The sequence below is a fragment of the Panthera tigris genome, chromosome B3, assembly GCF_018350195.1.
Source record: "Panthera tigris isolate Pti1 chromosome B3, P.tigris_Pti1_mat1.1, whole genome shotgun sequence".
NCBI classification, from domain to species: domain Eukaryota; kingdom Metazoa; phylum Chordata; class Mammalia; order Carnivora; family Felidae; genus Panthera; species Panthera tigris.
The window spans coordinates 11,155,889-11,170,209 of NC_056665.1; the positions used below are offsets into that span (position 1 = coordinate 11,155,889).

A 14,321-nucleotide genomic window follows, 5' to 3' on the forward strand; every position below is an offset into this window, starting at 1 on the left:
TAATGATGTGATGAATATCCAAGTGGGGAGGGAAAAAAGGAAGCAAATGCAGCTTTATTTACTTATTCTTTTCAAGTGCCGGGTTTGTTCAGGAGGTGGTTGGATGCTGCTGTGTTGTAGCAGTTGGTTGACCTTTGAACCCCCACTCCTAGCGAGCCCGAGGACGAGCAGAAGCCTGGTCAGAGAACCAACATGTGGTGGGAGTTGGCCGCCATTTTGATTGCATGAACAAAAAAGCTTCCACCACTGTGCCAAAGGCAGTACAAGATAAGAATCACAAAAGAGGGGGAGGGGAGGGGGTTGCATGCCCCGTGCAATGGGGAAGCCTGCCTGGAAGGAGAGGCCAAGTGGCCAAGAAGCATATTCTGCCCTCAGCGTGTAGGCAGTGGTCCCCTTAGGTTAAGGCCCGTGGGTTAGTTACCAGAATCTCTGAGCCAGAAAGGACCTCACATCATTCTCTTCCAACGCTTTCATTGTACAAATGAGGAAACTGAGGCCTGGGGGGGGTGGGGGGACAGGGATGTACCCATGTCTTCTGAGCAATGGAAGCTCTCTTCCTGGGAATGAAATAGCATCTTTTCTCTGTGCCTGGAATGACCAAGGGGTGGACCTTTGGTTCATTCATGGTTCCCCTCGGTGTGCCATTCATTCCTTTGCTCAGGCTGTTCCCTCAGCCTAGAGTCCTGCTCGCAGTCCCGGGCAACATCTGTCCTCACCCTCTGGGGGGTTCACTGGAAGTTTGAAGCCTCCCCGGATATAAGACAGAGGGGCACGTTTCTAGTCCACCTGGGCATCTTGCTGATGGTAGCCTCCCCCTCCTCCCGCCATGAGTTAATAGCAGAAGTCCCATCCAGTGTGTCTCTAGGAAAGAGAAGGGAGCAACGTGAGTCACCACCATCTTTTGTTTGCATCCTTGCTGAGGGCTCTGGGAGCGCTGATGCTGCTCTTTACCAGTAGAGGGCAGAAGAACATAACTTATTCTATTCTATTGGAGAGTAAGACCCAATTCTACAGTTTCCAGCAATTTTGATGATTTCTAATCTTGTGACTAAAACTCGTTGTTCTCTCTGGAGCAGATTTGGGCCGTATTTTGAGAATGGAGTTCTTAATTCTTTAGGGATGACCCTGCTCTATTTTTTCTTCACCGGTGAAGACAGAGCTCCTCTTTAGGGCTGTCCAAAGTGAAGCCTGAATGTAAAGGGCCAGACTCACAGCCACGTGTTTCTGAAACCCCAGCTGAGAGCCAGGAAGGGGACTGGGGAAAACCGTGGTCTGGAACTTGTGGGGAGGCGAGCAAGGCAGAGCCCTTGTCATGGGGCAGTTGGAGGAGAGAGTGTGCCCTCCATGCAGGCTGGCTGCAGCTCAGGACACAGGGTTGAAAGGGAGAGAGCAGCGAGGGAGGCTGGTTGCAGTCTGTGTGGAGGGGAGGTGGTTGGTTGTAGGAACAGGCCACCTGTGGGGTGGAGAGACCCCATGGGCAGCTTCCCAGTAGGGCTCTGCTGGCCATGTTTAGACACCAGGCTCCCTCTGCCCCTCTTCTTAAGGATAGATGCCTCTTCTGACACCCCACGGAAGGAAGGATGCTGCCTCCAGAATTGCTTTCATAGAATATCTTTTAAAAGTGAAACCAGTTGAGAACCGAACCCAGAAAAGGGAAGGACTTGGTAACAGCGTGTGCCCCAAAGCACTGAACTGAGCAACGTTAACAGTGGGTTTAGCAAAAGCAGATTGGTAACGGCAGCCATGACCTGACCCCTTATGAAGGCTGTATATAGATGGCCTCTTCCGAACCACAGAACATTCCCATTGGAAGGTGGGTCCTGCTGTTATTCCACTTAACAGATGAGGTGTTCTCATGCAGCGATTTTGAGTTCTGAGCTCCAGTGCTGGAATCAGACCTCCATTTAAATCTCAGCTATGCCCCTTCCAAGCTGTGTGATCCCGAGGGCATTTCTCCTCATGGGTCTGGGCCTGGATGACAAGAGTTAATCGTGCAAAGCATGTAGCACCGTGCCTGGTATATAGGAAGCATACAGTCAGCGAGAGGTTAACTCATTTCCTCAGCTAGCAGGATTCAAACCCCAGGCCTCCTGCATCCCTGGAACTTCTCCAGGACTTTCCAAAGGCTGCCCCCTTCTGTGGACAAAGGCCTTGCTGAGATGACCTAACCTCATCACATCTGTACAGACCCCTCCTAAGGCATGCACCAGCCGGTTCCCTACCACTGCGTGGTGTTTGCAGCTAGAATAAGATATGTCTGTATGTTTGCTTCGTGAAAAAGGTCAACCAGCTGAGAGCCTCCCACCCTGCCACTCTAGGGCTGGCTGCTGGATTCGCCCGATTCCTTCATGTTAGACTAATTAGCTCAACAGCCAGGATCCTGAACATTCCATGCTGCCCTCTCCTCTACCCTCAACCCCTCCCTGTCTCCAGTTTCTAATTTTGTCTGTAACTTAATGATACTCTTGGAATGCTTGAGTCCCATAGCAAAAGCTTCACAAAATAGGTTAGACAAATAGGTAAAAGGACTGAAAAAATGGAAAAAAAAAAAAAAAAAAAAAAAAAAAAAAAACAACTGCCCAGAGAGCCATGGTATCACTTACCCATCAGCATGGCCTGAGAGTAAGAAGTCAATGTCCCAAATTTGCTTTGATCTGCTCTTCTCACAGTCTCGGGTGTCCTCATGGGCTGGTTTGGTTGTTTGCTTCGTTTTAAACTGGTTTGCCTCTGTTCCCAGTGACTGTTCTTTCGTACCTATAATGGTAGCAGTCCTCAGAAGTGGGAGACAATCTCAGCCCCATCTGTTTACATGACCTTCAACAGAGGAAGCTAAACACTGCCAAAAGCGTGCTCAGCCTACCCGACGAAACCACAAAGACACTCCGGATGTTGGATTCTAAGACGCGGCAGGGTTAGAAAAATGGCTGTTGTAAAGCAGAAACCCTTCGTGCCTGCAGGCAGCGAGGCAAAGGCAGGCCTGGACTGTGCCGATCTCCTGGCAGGCAGACCTCTCCATCACAGCGATGCTTTGCTTCACTTGTCCACGCCTGGAATGGCCAAGGGTCTGATGAGTGCCTGGGTAGAGCTTAGCTAGTCTGCTCAGAGTCCTCTGAGGATGCCGTGTCTTTGCTTGGGCTGTTCCCCCAGCCTGGGATACTGTCTCCACCCCATTCTTTCCAGTGTCTTTTTTTCTTCACGGTTGCAGTTTCATTGGCAATGAGCTATATCAAGTAAACGAGACAGATGGGTGCTTCTTGGTTCTGTTCTGGACATCTTACTGACCACAGCCTTCCAGAAAAAGCTGACCCTGCTGTATTTTTTTTAAGATCAAGACACTACAGGGGCACCTGGGTGGTTCAGTCGGTTAGGTGTCCACCTCTTTGTTTCAGCTCAGGTCATAATCTCACCGTTAGTGAGATCGAGCCCTGCATCAGGATCTGTACTGACAGCATGGAGCCTGCTTGGGATTCTCTCTCTCTCAAAATAAATAAACTTTAAAAAAAAAAGAAGAAGAAGAAAATAAGATCCAGATACTCCACGGGGGCCAAATTGCAAGAAAAGCAAAGAGGTTTTCACCCCATTGCCCACCTGTACCCGAAATGGTACTTCGCTATTTCAAGCCTTCCCAGGATCACTGTTCCTAAAGAGCATGACTTTTTATTTCCTAATAAGCCTTTTGTACTAGTCAGGGTAGGCTTGGTTCTGCTGTGGTAACAAACACCTCCAAGATCTTAGTTTCTTAGTAACACTAAAGGTTTGTTTCTCGTTCGTGCTGTATATACCGTGCATCTGCTCATCGTTACCTTGGGTACCGTCCCCGGAGGATCTCATGTGCTTCTATGATCAGGCAGGGCAAAAGAGCATGACAAGTCAGGTGCCGGCTCACCTGTGGTTCTCCACGGAAGTGACACGTGTCCCCGTGCTCACATTTCAATGACAGAGTTCTGTGGTGCCTGGCTACGCCCAAGGGAGATGTCATCCTCGTGTTCTCAGATGAGGAGATCCGAACGAAGACCTCGGTAACATCTACCACCGCATTCTTTGCCAGCTGACATAGACAAGTCTCCGTCAGCTTTGGTAATGCTGGCCTCTGCTGACCGGTGACTGGCAGGCAGGTGGGGAGGGATTTCCCCCATCTCTTCTCAGGAGGTGCCTCAGCAAGGACTTGTCTCTCAGGCTGGGTTCCAGCATCGTCTTCCTGTGAACCACGAAAAAATCGGGACTAAAACTCCACCCCCAACCTGGACCTGAGGGCAGCATGCTCCAAAGCTGAGTGGTTTCTTCTCAGAAGGTTCTTTCTCTCTCTGCCACAGTGCTCTGGATAGTCGAGATGGAGAGGGGAGGAAAAAAAAAAATCAGTACTTCCGAAAATGGTCAACTGTGATTTTCCTAGATCTACAAAACCCTGCCGCCCTACCACGCCTTCCTACACCCCTTCCCCCCCTCACCCCTGTGTGTGTAACAGGCAGGCCTTGGTCTGACACAAGTCACATACTCTTCCCTGTCTTGCAAATTATGAGCAAACGCTGGCTTTCCATGCACGTGTGCATACCTACAGGGAGCGAGTTGACACATGCACATAAACATCCGCCTCCCTACCATAGCCCCTCTCCCTGGGATGTTTCCTCACACATAGAAGAGACTCCCTAGCTTACTAACTAAAATATGACTCTCTACGTGCTACTAATTTTGTTCCCCCTAAACAACTGCCAGGATTTCTCTCTCTCTCTCTCTCTCTCTCTCTCTCTCTCTCTCTCTCTGTCTCTGTCTCTGTCTCTGTCTCTGTCTCTGTCTCTGTCTCTCTGCTGGCTCACATCTGCCAGCTTTCAATTCCCCGTTTATGGAGCCCATTGACAATGGAGGGAGATACCAGGGCTCCCTTTTTACGTCTTTTGTTTTCATTCATTGCTTGGCAGCTGGTGAAGAAACACTGTAAGTGACTGGTGGAAACAATCCTTCCTGCTCAGCTACCGGAGGCAGTCTGACTTCTTCTGTCTTCTCTCGTTTGCATAAAGATGCTTTGAAGATCACCTTGGGTTTCCTCATGCCTTTTGAAAGCTTTCCCATACTTAAAAAAATAGATAGATAGATAGATAGATAGATAGATAGATAGATAGATAGATAGATAGATAGATAATGTGATTCAGGGGCACCTGGGTGGCTCAGTCGGTTGAGTGTCCGACTTCAGCTCAGGTCATGATCTCACGGTTCGTGAGTTCGAGCTCTGTGTTGGGCTCTGGGCTGACAGCTCAGAGCCTGGACCCTGCTTTGGATTTTGTGTGTGTGTGTGTGTGTGTCTGTGTCTGTCTGTCTGTCTGTCTGTCTCTCTCTCTCTCTGCCCCTCCACCACTCATTCATTCTCTTTCTCTCTCTCTCAAATATTTTAAAAAACCTGTTTCTTGAAATTCCCGTTCCTGTAAATATACACTTATAAGTAGAAATACTAGGATCTGCCATATACTAAGAGCCTACTATGTTTCAAGTGATTGTTGCTCATTACCTTTATTCCTTGCAAGCCATCTGGGTGGATGTCAGCTTTATTTTGCAAATGATCAAACTAAGACTCAGAGAGGGTAAGTAGCTTGCCCAGCATCCCATGCTAGTGAGCAGCAAGGCCGTGATTCACCCCTAAGCCTGCCAAAGCTTATACCCTTCTCTTCTCTGACATGCAGCTACGCAAAAGCATCTGGTCCTTTGTAGTGCCCTAGATGCAGCTGCTGGGTTGATGTCAAAGCCTCCAGAAGAGAGACCACCAATGCTATAAAGGCCAACTCACCACCTGCCGACAAAGTTGGTGGTCTTCGGCCCATTGCACAAAGCGCAGGAATTAATCATCCGCTCAGGGAGCCCAAAACAAAGTCTTAGGCAGTCCAGAGGGGCCGTGTAGCAAAGTGATAAGGAGCATGGCCCATGGCATCTGGATGCCTGTGGCCCAGCTCTGTGCACTTGGGCAGAGTACCTAAACTTTCTAAGCCTCGATGTTCCTACCTATGTAAAATTGGGATCATAGAAGACTCTACCTTGTAGGGTTGTGGGGAGGGTTGATCAGAACAGGTAAGAATACACCCTGCATAGAGTGCTTGGGTGGCTCAGTTGGTTAAGCATCCAACTCTTGATTCCGACTCAGGTCCTGATCTCACCATTTGTGAGTTCGAGCCGCACATTGGGCTCTGTGCTATCCAGCTCAGATCAGCTGGAATCAGCTTGGGATTCTTTCTCCCTCTCTCTCTGCCCCTACTCCGTGTGTGTTCTCTCTCTCTCTCTCTCTCTCTCAAAGTAAATAAACATTTAAAAAAAATACACTCTGCGTGCTGCCTGGTGCAGAGCAAGCCCTCAGTAAATGATGGCTGGGATTTTCATTAGCAGGAACTGACGAGTCTTCAGGGAGAGTTTTACCAGTGGTGAAGTGCTCACCCGGTGTCTGTGGTCATTCCTCTTCCCAAGCCTGTCCACCCATCTGGTCCAGGCCTGCAGCCCTGTTAGCTCTTAGCTCATATGCCATGCTCCTGTCTCCAAGAATTTCCTTCTGGGCTCCAGAAGCATGGGATTATCACCAAAGAGACATTTCTGAGCAGCTCATCTGGGAGTGCTCTATGAAAAGCAGTTGTAGAGAAAGACCCCGCCCCCCCCCCCAAAAAAAAAGAAAATCTACCGAGGGGTCAGCTATATAGTTTATGTCTTCATGACTTCAGCTGGGGAGTCACAGAAGGAATCACAAATAATAGCACAAGACTACGTGCACACTGCCTTTAAGCCCTGCAGAGCTCTCTAATAAAGGACTGCCCAAGCCACAGGCACCATCAAGATTTGAATGAACCTGTCCACTGGCAGTTCGGTAACAGGACCCCGGCTGTAAATATTGGGCTAACGCCATTGAAACGCCCAAGCACGTGCCAAGGACTCTGCTGAGCACTTTATATCTGGTGTGGCTCATTTGATCTTCCCCACAAACTCCGTAAGGTACTGTCTTCCTCCTCATCATCCCGCAGGTCAGTCAGCGAGATACAGAGGGTTCAAATCACCAGCCCGGGGTCCTGCGGTGAGAAGCGAGCAGCAGGGTTTCACTCCAGGTCTCCCTGGCTCTGGATTTCATTCCGTGCGCCCCGCCCCCGCCACTTTGTGATCTGGGAACCCGATTTAAGATGGGGCGTGGGGTGTGGGATGGCCTGTCAGATGAGCTGCTGCTTGAGGGGTGCCGGTGAGCGTCCGTAGTGAAAATAGACCCTTGACCGTGAATGCTTGTGTGCCTTCGTGCGTTCGTCCGTGCACCTCAGCAGCTCTGCCTAGCCAGTCAGTTCCAGCCTTAATTCAGAGGGTGTCTGGCTTCTCACTGTTTTTGTTTAGACTGATAGAAACACAGAGGAGACAAGAAAATTAAGGAGGGAAAGCAATCAGCCTTCAGCTTTGGGAGAAACAGAAGCACTGACGTGGAACAAAAGGCAGCTTTGTGTGGCGTCCAGTCCCCGCTTCCCCCCTTCCACGCACCCCGCCCCCAACCCCAGGCCGTTTCCAGAGCCCTCTCCTGTCTGTGCAGCCGACTCAAAAGCTCAGCCAGGTCCCGGCCCTGCCGCGGCCCCTCCTCCTCACTGCTCTTTCTCGTTGCAGGTAACCTGGACATCACCCCGGATGACCCCCGCTGGATCGGAGCCTGGTGGGGCGGCTTTCTGCTCTGTGGTGCCTTACTCTTCTTCTCTTCCCTCTTGATGTTCGGGTTTCCACAGTCTCTGCCCCCGCACTCAGACCCTGCCATGGAGAGCGAGCAGGCCATGCTCCCCGAAAGAGAGTACGAGAGACCCAAGCCCAGCAACGGGGTCCTGAGGCACCCCCTGGAGCCGGACAGCAGCGCCTCCTGCTTTCAGCAGCTGAAAGGTAGCAGCGCCTTGGACGTGGCGGGAGGCGGGGGGCAGAGTGATGGCGGGGCTAGGCCGCTGGGGGGGAAGGTTCACCGTCAGGACTGGGTGCCGGGGAGCTTGAGGTAGCACCATGCTTGTTCCCGTGGTTTGCTTTCTCTGGTCCTCTGCTTCCCTTTAGTCCTGAGAAATCAACCTGATGTTTCATCAACAATCTGATGTTTCAAAACAAAACAAAACGCAGAGTAACTACCACTTAGCAGAGAGGCAGCAGACCAGTCTCCCCAGCAGACCCTCACTGGTCATTATAGCACCTGCTGCATCCTAAACAGAAATGTCCGTTGGAAGAAGGTTCTAGACCTCTCATGGAACCCTCAGAGTCTTTGAGGCCACCGCGTACAAGCGCGTTGGAGCAGGAAAGGACCTTGGAAGTAGGGCTTCCTTTGCCTGAAAGAGGCATTCTTCAAAAGCCACATCCAAAGTGCATTCCCTTCGAGTCGCTCCATCCCCTTCATGAGAGATGTGTTCCTCCCGAAAGAAGTATTAACTCAGTCTTAATAACAGAGTCACACTTGAGAACGCGGCAAAGCTCTCCCAGTTGTTTTTAGAAGGTAAAGAATACACATCTCTTCTGACAGAGTGGCGAGACACACACAGTGATGTGGAGTGAGAATGAGAAGCAGCCCTCCCCACCCCGTCCCACCCCTGGGTTGTTGCCCCATTTGGTAGGGTCTCTTCAAGGCAAACGGGGACGAGCTGCTTGGTGTCCGTCACGGCCCCCCTCCCCACTGCGAGGTCTGTGCAGGGCCCCTTGAGTCACAGGACCCCTTCGAGGGGATCCCTAGAGAACCTGCTGGGTTTTCAAAGCAGGCAAACGCAAGGCTGGGGCACTCCTTCTCGTTGAGGCTGTGCCAGGAGGAAGGTGGACGGGTCGCCTCTTTGCAGGGTCCGGGAACACCTGTCAGCAGCGACAGTCTTTCAGTGGTCACTTTAGAAACTGGGTGACAGGGCACCTGGGTGGCTCAGTTGGTTAAGTGTCCGACTTGGGCTCAGGTCACGATCTCATGGTTTGTGGGTTCAAGCCCCATGTCCTGGCTCGCTGCTGTCAGCTCAGAGCCGAGAGCCTGCTTCTTATTCTGTGTTTCCCTCTCTCTCTTTGCCCTTCCCCCACTTGCACATTCTCTCTCTAGATAATAAATAACGTTAAAACAAAATTAAAAAAAAAAAAGGAAACTAGGTGACAGTCTCTTTACCGAGCTTTTGTATAATGAAGTGCACCTTCTCTGGAGATGCTTGAGAGCCATGGGGAGGAGCTGAGGCCACCCTGTGCCCAGGTCCCCACTCGGCTGTTCACTAGAGCTGGGATCATTAACTTCTCCACGCTTCGTTTCCACAAGTACACAGTTGTAGCCTTGTTCCTAAGTGACAGTGTGGCCGGGAGAATTAAAGCACTGCCTGCAGAAGACTGACTGTTCATAGTGCCTATTCATTAGGGATCGGAAGAATTTGTTAATCCTCAGATGAGACTAATTAATAACCTAATGTTATGTCTGAATCCATATTCTGTAATCGTTTCTACCAAAGTATAAATTTGGAATTGCCCAAAGAAGGTCTTAAAAGCCAACTCTCTGAGTTCCAGAATGCATAGGTAGATGAGAAGGCCACCCACCTTGTGTCCTCAGAGGGCACCTTGACTTGGGCCCTCAGAAATCTTAACAGAAGAGCTCCCCCCTCCCCCCGCAAACAGCTGGTTAGAGGGAGATGCCTACTGTTTCCCTAATGGTGCAGGCGGCCACACAGAATATCCCAGTAACCCGATCTGCAGGAATAAATAGGGCTGACGTGAGTGGCCTTGCAGAGGACATCCTCGACCAGAGCAGCGGCAGCCTTTATGGGTCTTTCCTTGTCCCGGGGTGATTGATTGCAAGGGCTCTGATTGCAAGAGCTACAGCAGTAATCTCTTACCTTTCATCTCTGGGGGTGCAAAGATGAAGAGACACAATCATGCCATCAGAGTACTCACCATCCAGCATAGGGACAGACCAGCAAGCCAGCAAAGGCAGCCTAACACACAAAGGACTGTAGTAGCGAGCAACTGGGGGTGACAGAAATACAGCAGACCGGCAGGGGAGAGCCCACCTCCTGCGTCAGAGGCTGAGGGATGTCACGTCTTCAGAATTCTTGGGTTATGATCTAGTTGCTCATCGACTCCATTTGTTCAATTTCGTCAGCATGTGTCGAGACCCTATTAGGCTCCAGGGACACGGTGCTAGTAACCTAGGAAGCTTCTATTCTAGAGCTGGCGTCATAGCAGGGGGAGGCGTGCAAAAGACCGAGTTAAAGCAACGGCCAGGTGAGCGTTGGACACGCCGTGGCTGAACTGACCAGTACGTAGTTGGGTGGACAGGTCTGAGACTCACTATAGGTCATAGTGATCACAGGTTGTGATCTGTGCATGCACGGGCTGCACTTCTGATAATTCATGATTTTTAATTTAGAATTACAGTTCCCAGAGGCAGTAGGTCTGTTAATGGACCTAAAGAATGTCAGGAAAGGAAAGCAGCGTGTCTAGAAGAATCCCCAGGAGCCAGGATACAGTGATGGGAGCTATTATGCTAATAAACAAGTTTTACACGTGCCAGCACATGGACGGGGGGGCCATGGTGGTTTACATCCTTTCTTTTTCCACGCGAGACGATGTTTCAGCCACATGGACGTTTCCTCCAAAAGCACCACGTGGTGTCCCTGGTGCTCCCAAACTCTTGATCCCATTTGCAACCTTGGAAGCCCCCGGGGTCTCCTGGCAGTGTGCTGCACATGTATGAGTACAGATGAACTGAGCGGCATTGTTCGTGGAGGAATTAACGTTGCTCCAAAAATATATGTGTTGCAACTCCTCCTCTGCTTCATTTGAGCTTGCCTATGGGTTTCTTCTCCAGCCATCTGTCTGTGTCCCCGGCCGTGCCTTGCAGATAGGGAAGGCCTCTGGGAAGAGCTGGCACTGTGCCAGGAGCACCTGGCCCATCCTCTTCCCTCCTGGCCCAGGGACAGTCCCCCCACTCCTGGGAGAGCAGTGGGGCTGCTCATCTGGGTTCACGCCCAGCTCAGCCACTTCCTAGTCATGCAACCTTGGCCGTGTTGGCTTTAATTCCGTTTGGCTTTCACATACGGTGTCTGGTTGATACTTCGCTTATTCCTGTTTATAGATGAGGAAACCAAGCTCCGGGGAGATAGGAGTTCAGGCTTGTGGTTCATTGTTCAGGGTGCTCTCCCCCAAAAAGTGGGCTTCGAGGGTCTCTTTGTAACAAAGTTGGCCATTATTGGGTTTGCAACCCTGATAAGAAGAGGAGAGACCGAAAGCCCAGAGTGGTGGTCTTTAACTGTGTAGAGAAGCTGTTACTTCTTGCACAGCCCAGAAGTCCCCGTCTTGTAGTGACTGTCACATAACTGTTTAACAAAGCAGGCAGCAGGCAACCAAATGCTTGGGTTTGTGAGGCTCCAGTGTCTTCCTGGGTGGGAGTCTGCAAACCCAAGACACGTTTCTGCATCTCAGTTGTGCCACCAAGTAGCTTTTTCTTTGTGCCCTGGCTCTAAAGCCTCCCTTGCCCAACCTTGTTCTTAAGAGCATTTTGCTGATTCGTCTTTCTTCACCCCCTCATGACCTTCTCTGTGTCCACAGCTGTGTCCACTCCTCCTGTCTATATGCCAGAGCTGGGGGACAGGGCGGGGGGGGGGGGGTGGGCAGGACAGTGTGGCCTCCTGGATCTAGATGCTCAGGGTTTGTGGAACGATTTGGGAAAGTCAAGACCCAGAGGGAGGAAGGAATTCAGGGGGCTGTTATAGACAGATGTACAGTGTTATCACCAGCTAGTGTGTTAAATCTCACATCTGTAGTTTGTGTTTTATTTGGAAATTGTCTCAGGTGTCAGTTGCCCTAGAGGGGCTTTGATGGTTCGGATCCCGGCTCCTTCAGTAGCCTTATGCTATACACCTTCCCCATCACGTTCTGTCTGGTTGCTTGAAGACAACGGCCACTCTCCTCTTTTCTTTTTTTTTTTAATTTTTTTTTTAGTGTTTGTTTATTTTGGAGACAGAACATGAGCGGGGGAGGGGCAGAGAGAGAGGGGGACACAGAATCTGAAGCAGTCTGCAGGCTCTGAGCTGTCAGCACAGAGCCCGACGCGGGACGCGAACCCACGAACCGCAAGATCATGACCTGAGCGAAGCTGGACGCTTAACCGCCCGAGCCACCCAGGCGCCCCCTCTTTTTTTTTTTTTTTTTAACGTTTGTTTAGTTTTGAGAGAAAGAGAGACAGAGCGCAAGCAGGGGAGGGGCAGAGAGAGAAGGACACACAGATTCGAAGCAGGCTCCAGGCTCTGAGCTGTCAGCAAAGCTTCACTGACTGAGCCACCCAGGTGCCCCTCCGGTGCGTGTCTTAGGCTACGTCTTGGGGCAATAAATGGACTCTCTCTTTAAGGAAAAGTGGCATCAGCAGGTGCTAGCTGACTTTTCAAGAGAGCGTACTTGAACTCCAGCCCTGCTTGCAACAGCCCTGGTGTACCCTAAAACAGTGGGTCTTCTAGACAAGGCTAGAGGCTAAAAGGGAGGGGAGGAACCCACTCCCTGTAAGGATTGGCCACATCCTAGCCTTCCGATGGGCTTTCTAGCTGGGATGAGTGTAACTGTTCCAGAGGTTTAAAATCCGAGCAGAGAGCCCTGCCTTTGATCACTGAAAGAGACGAGCATTTAAAAGCTGCACGCTCTTGTCTCTGTGCACTTCATGCTGACTGCCAAGTGGCCTCTTCCTGTCCCAGAAAAATAGATGAACCGGGTGATGGCAGGGAACAGCTGAGCTGGCAGGGCTCGGGCGGGGCTTCAGGCTCAGAGTCTTAAAAACCACCCCCAAAACGCGGAGGATGGTTTATGAGTTCCCAAGCACTTGCAGGGAGTTCCCACTGGGTCCCGACAGTCCGGCTGATGAATGCCACTAATCTCCATTCCAGCCATCAAACCACAGAGCTTGGGGTTAAACTAGGTTCCCAGGTTGCCAGTGTTGGGGATGATGCAGCCAGGAATGGGGCCAGGTGCCCGGACTTCAGATCCTGAGCTCTTTCTGCTGTATTCCCTCAAGGATTCACTGGACTGTTAATGCCCTGAGAAGAAGAGGGGAGTCAGCCTGGGGCTGATTGAACAGAGACCCTTCCTGCGTCAGAGAAATGTCCCCTCTCTCTGTTCCACTTGCTCCTTTTCCAAAGGGGCCTTGCTCAGCTCCAAGGGGCCTTGCTTGTTCCACTTGCTCAGCCCCAAGGGACCTTGACTTTCAGGGGAGATGACATCTGCCCCCGTTGTTACCTTCTCCACCCTCCTGCCCTCCTAATGCCATCCATCCCTGGGCTCCGCTGACTTTACCACCTGAATCCGTCCGTCTCCGGCCTGCTCTGCTGTCTCCTGCATTCCAGTCGGCCCTGCCCCGCTGGTCTGCGTGCACAATACAGGGGTTGCAGAATGCATCTGATCCTATGACCACCTGCTGCTTAAAGGGACAGAGGTGGAGCCCTTCGTGGGGCTTCGCAGCCTCTTCTCACACCACTGCCGCCCTGTCCCTCCACACCAGCCTCCCTTCACCGGCTTCCATCCCCAGGCTCCCTTGCTCCCCAGACTTCGCATTTGCCGTTCCCTCGGCTGGAATTCTGGTCCCGTCATCAGTCCTCAGCTCCCAGTCACATCCCCAAGGACATTTCCCTGCCCTCCCGGGCATGTTGCTCTCCGTGTCATGGTCCTAACGTTACCGTTGCCTGAGTGATGATTCCCTTACTCTGCCCTGCCTCTATTTTGCCCCTGCTCCTGGACATCGGTGCTTGGTGCACCGTTGATAAACGGGGGGATACGGGGATCACTGGACGTGCGCTGCCACGCCCAGCAGTCTGCTGCTTTCCTTCAAGCTGTCCTCACCCCCAGCCCCCTCCCAGGGTCTTGGCCTGTGTTTGATCCACCAACGGATGCAGGCTCAGTGGGAGCTCTACCTGTGCTGAGTGCCACAGCCAACCCACAGGTGACCTGCCCATGTGGGGCAGGGCCTGCTGGCCCAGTGGCTCGGGCGGACTTGCCCCGGTGACTTTGGGCTGTGCGAGTCCTCTGGCAGGTGTTTGGGTCTGGGGCTGGGTGCTTAGCCCTCCCCACCCACTGCTCTCCCGGTGTTCCGCAGGAGCCCCACGTGTACCAGCCTGGCAGAGGGATGCGGCCCACGCCTCCAGCTTCTAGAACTGTGCCGGGCTTCCTCTATCCTTTTCCAGCTAGCAGCCAGCTTCTGCCACGTTCTCCTTAATGAGGGGCCTGTGCCTTTGAGCATCACGTGATTGTGAGGAGCCGATGTTCCAAGAGCCCTTGTTCTGCAGGCGAAATGGCTGAGTGTCTTTGATCATGCCATTTGTCTCCAGAAATGTGCTCTCCCCTCGTGTGGATTTCCCATT

At 51.6% G+C, this 14,321-nt stretch overlaps 1 protein-coding gene across 2 annotated transcripts in view; it reads left to right on the forward strand.

Annotated features, from left to right (window-relative positions):
• The window catches only part of SLCO3A1 (solute carrier organic anion transporter family member 3A1), a 311,916-nt gene that overhangs the window by 234,239 nt on the left and 63,356 nt on the right, over positions 1-14,321 (forward strand). For both annotated transcript variants that reach the window (XM_042988125.1, XM_042988124.1), the window contains exon 4: positions 7,606-7,869. In XM_042988125.1, coding sequence (XP_042844059.1) covers positions 7,606-7,869 — 264 coding nt within the window. The remainder of the gene's footprint in view (positions 1-7,605; positions 7,870-14,321) is intronic.